General features: G+C 38.1%; 1 protein-coding gene across 1 annotated transcript; it reads right to left on the bottom strand.

Moving 5' to 3' along the window:
* Positions 1-1,667: 1,667 nt before the first annotated feature.
* On the bottom strand, positions 1,668-2,821 carry LOC136388657 (olfactory receptor 5AR1-like). Its single transcript, XM_066360480.1, has one exon. The coding sequence runs from the start codon at positions 2,812-2,814 to the stop codon at positions 1,876-1,878; it is 939 nt and encodes a 312-aa protein (XP_066216577.1). The 5' UTR covers positions 2,815-2,821; the 3' UTR covers positions 1,668-1,875.
* Positions 2,822-3,555: the final 734 nt, after the last annotated feature.

Here is a 3,555-nt window from a genome sequence, read left to right as displayed (position 1 = left end):
AGCCCTATAAGCCTCAAGATGGCAAAATTGGGGTTTTGAACCTGGGTCCTCTGCATCCCAGTCTGATGCTTTATTCACTGCACCACTGCTTGGTCAGACTAAAACCTATTAAGCTGGGGAAAGATTCGAATAGTGATTGAGAAGTTCTGCTATGTGATGAGTCTATGTACATGTAAATTATTTGAGTATAAAAGAAAATATTTAAGACATAATAAAGTATTTTTACTTTTTCTTAAGACTGTGTTCAACAAGTAATGCAAGATAAATAATCAACTGAAAATTGCATGCTTTTAATATGTTGTTTCATTCTTATGATGTTTGAAGTACATAATATTAAGCATACTTTATAAATTAAAGAGATAAATATAATATATATATGGGAAGAGGACCTAAATGTAAAACTTTTATAATCTGATACTCTGTCCTACAAGAACAAGAGGAGAGAGCTCCCATGTTTCTTACATAATAGCATCTAGAATACAAGTGAGTACTCTGAAAACCTGAAATCGTATCATGTTTTTCATAACTAGATGAATAGCTAATCGATAATAGGGCAAACATCACGCAGTTACCTTAAGTTATTAAAATATATTTTAGCCTTATATAACATCCAACCATTAAGCAATAACCACTATTAAAATGATGTATAGAATACAATTTCAGTTTATTTCACAGGTACACAGAATGCCAAGTTAAGCCACTGCAAAAGGAATAGTAATGTAAATACTATTTTGTCCTTTTTTTCCTCATTGAACATAAATTTTTGTTAATAACTCTAGACATTTAAGGTTTTTCCCTCATAATGCTATGACCATGTAAAGGGAGATGAAGTCCTCTTTTCTAGCAGCCTGTAGAGAAGGTCAAGGTCCTACGCCCCCAACTTCCGTTCAGGCAGTTTCTGTTCAGTTGTCAAGAGCATGTATCTGTTCTCTGGAGTGAGGGCAAGAAGGGGAATCCACAGTCTGATGAGAGGACTGTGAAGTGAGATATAAACCTAGAGCTTCTGATCCTGCTGATCCTTGGGCAGAATGATGAGAAATAGAGGAACGGACGAGTTCTGCACATCAAATGATCCCTGTCTCTGAAACTACTCAGCCTAAGCCAAGAAAGAAGCACAGGTGGATTTTGTGTAAGATGACAGACTAGAACAAAATAAGACATAGAAATTCTTTCTTCTTTTTCACTGACAGAGGCTCCTTTTCCCATCAGTGTCGCAAGGAACACATTCATTCACTCAGTAAATGTTTCTGAATGACACCCTGAAAATGAGCATTGTAAATAGCAATGTAGAAATAATGGTGAACAAGATGGGCATGTGCTTTACATTTACAGAAATTTGATTTGGTAAGAATAATTTAATTTATTCTTATTAATTTATTTGTTACTTATTACCTCTAAGTATTACAATGGAAAATTTATATGATGATAATAGTACATCGAAAGAAGACAAAAAAAAAAAGCTAACTTAAACCAATAAAACTCCCTTCCGGCTGTGTAAGTTTATTAAGTCTATGGTTTAAAATAACGGAGCTTCCAGGAGGATCAATTTAATTCATATGAAGGGAGATGCTACTATGCCCACTATCTCTCTAGGAAATAACCATGAATAGAGCAGAGTGGTATAAAATGACACGATTTGCAAAAAAAAAAAAAAAAAAAAAAAAGAAAAAAAAGAAAAAAGAATACATTCAATACTCCTCCTCCTTAGTTTAAAGAGTTTAAGATTAATAATGACTGTTCCCTACACTTAATTTAAGCCCAAAGGTAGATGAAAAACTACCAAAATTACACTGGAAAGATGATAGGAAACTGTCAAAGTACCTAAACTTTAGCTCCTACCATCTCTAGATAAAAACATTTTGGGGGAGCACGCTTTCACCCTGAACATAATTTAGTGCCAATTGCTTTTTTCAGGGCACCTTTCACATCCTTATTCCTTAAACTGTAGATCAGTGGGTTTAACATGGGGATGACAACGGTGTAGAAAACAGAGGCCATTTTGTCTGTGTCCATGGAGTAACTGGAGTTGGGACGGAAATACATGAACAAGAGTGTGCCGTGAAATATAGCCACAGCAGTTAAGTGGGAGGCACAGGTAGAGAAGGCTTTGCGTCTCCCCTCGGCTGAGTTCATTCTAAGGATGGTGGTTATGATGTAGCTGTAGGAGAGGAGGACAGTGATGATGCTGGACCCCACAACACAACTACAGGAAATGGTCAACGCCATTTCACTGATGGTTGTATCCGAGGAAGAGAGAGTTAGTACGGGGGGGATGTCACAGAAAAAATGATTGATGACATTAGAATTGCATAATGATATTGGAAATGTGAAAGAAGTGAAGATTGTCATATCCAGCAAACCTGCGATGTAGGCAATGGCCACGAGCTGGGTGCAGAGTCTCCTGGACATGACAACTGTGTAAGAAAGTGGATTACAAACGGCTACGTAACGGTCATATGCCATAACAGACAACATGATGCATTCCACAGCTGCAAAGAACCCAAAAAAGAACATCTGAATGAAGCACAAATGATATGGAATCCTCTTTTGTTCAGATAAGAAGTCGGCCAGCATCCTGGGAGAGACCGTGGAGGAGTAGCAGACATCACAGAAAGACAGACTGCTCAGGAAATAGTACATGGGCGTGTGGAGTCTGGGGTCCAGGTTGATGAGCAGGATCATGCCTAGGTTGGCGATCAGAGTGATACCATAAACCAGCAGGAAGAGCACAAAGAGCCCCCGCTGCACATCCTGTCTGCCAGAAAGTCCTAAGAGTATGAAGTCAGTGAACACAGTGCAGTTCTCACCAGTCATCCCTCAGGTCTGGGGGCCCCTGGGTGTGGAGGAAGGAAATGGAGGTGGAGGGTTAACATCATTTATCTTATTAGTTAAGCTGCTGCCCTTTCTATTTTTCAGTAACAAAAATAAGAGACAGACAATGCTTTGTTGCCTTAAGTATACTGACTCTCCTAGAATATTTCCAATTTAATATAAATTCGTGGAATGATGATAATACAGCTACATTTGTATAGCACTTTATACATTTGTTAGCACACTTTGTTCCAAATTAAATCATGTTATTTTTATACCATCCTATGTAGTATTTTTGTTAATTTTTGCATATCTATTTTAGAGATTAAGAAATTGATGTCCTTAGAGTTAAGCAAGTAGCTCTAACAATTTTTTGGTCCAGGTAAACCACATCTTGTTACAAGTTTGTTTCTCTTCTTGATGTAGTGTAAGTGTTGTTATATCCTGCAATAAAGAAGCATAGTGAAGTAAAAGATGCAGGTAATGAATGTATTTCTGTTCTTTCCCCATTATCCGATATTGTAGAGAGGCAGATAAATGGTTTGTTCCTTGATACAACATGTCCCCACTTCCCCATCATCCCTTTATCTTAGCTAGCCTCAGTAAACGGGATGGAGAGAGTCTGTGATCCAGGACTCCTGAGGCATGGATGGGTGACTTAGTCTGGGTTTGAACGGTCCCCATGAGCGATACATTATAGTGTCCAGCCTGGAATATGCCAGGGCTGACCTCCCTTTGACTGCA

This window comes from Saccopteryx leptura, chromosome 1 (genome assembly GCF_036850995.1).
Source record: "Saccopteryx leptura isolate mSacLep1 chromosome 1, mSacLep1_pri_phased_curated, whole genome shotgun sequence".
NCBI classification, from domain to species: domain Eukaryota; kingdom Metazoa; phylum Chordata; class Mammalia; order Chiroptera; family Emballonuridae; genus Saccopteryx; species Saccopteryx leptura.
Note: the sequence above shows the minus strand (reverse complement) of the source record. Positions and strands in the feature narration are given on the sequence as shown.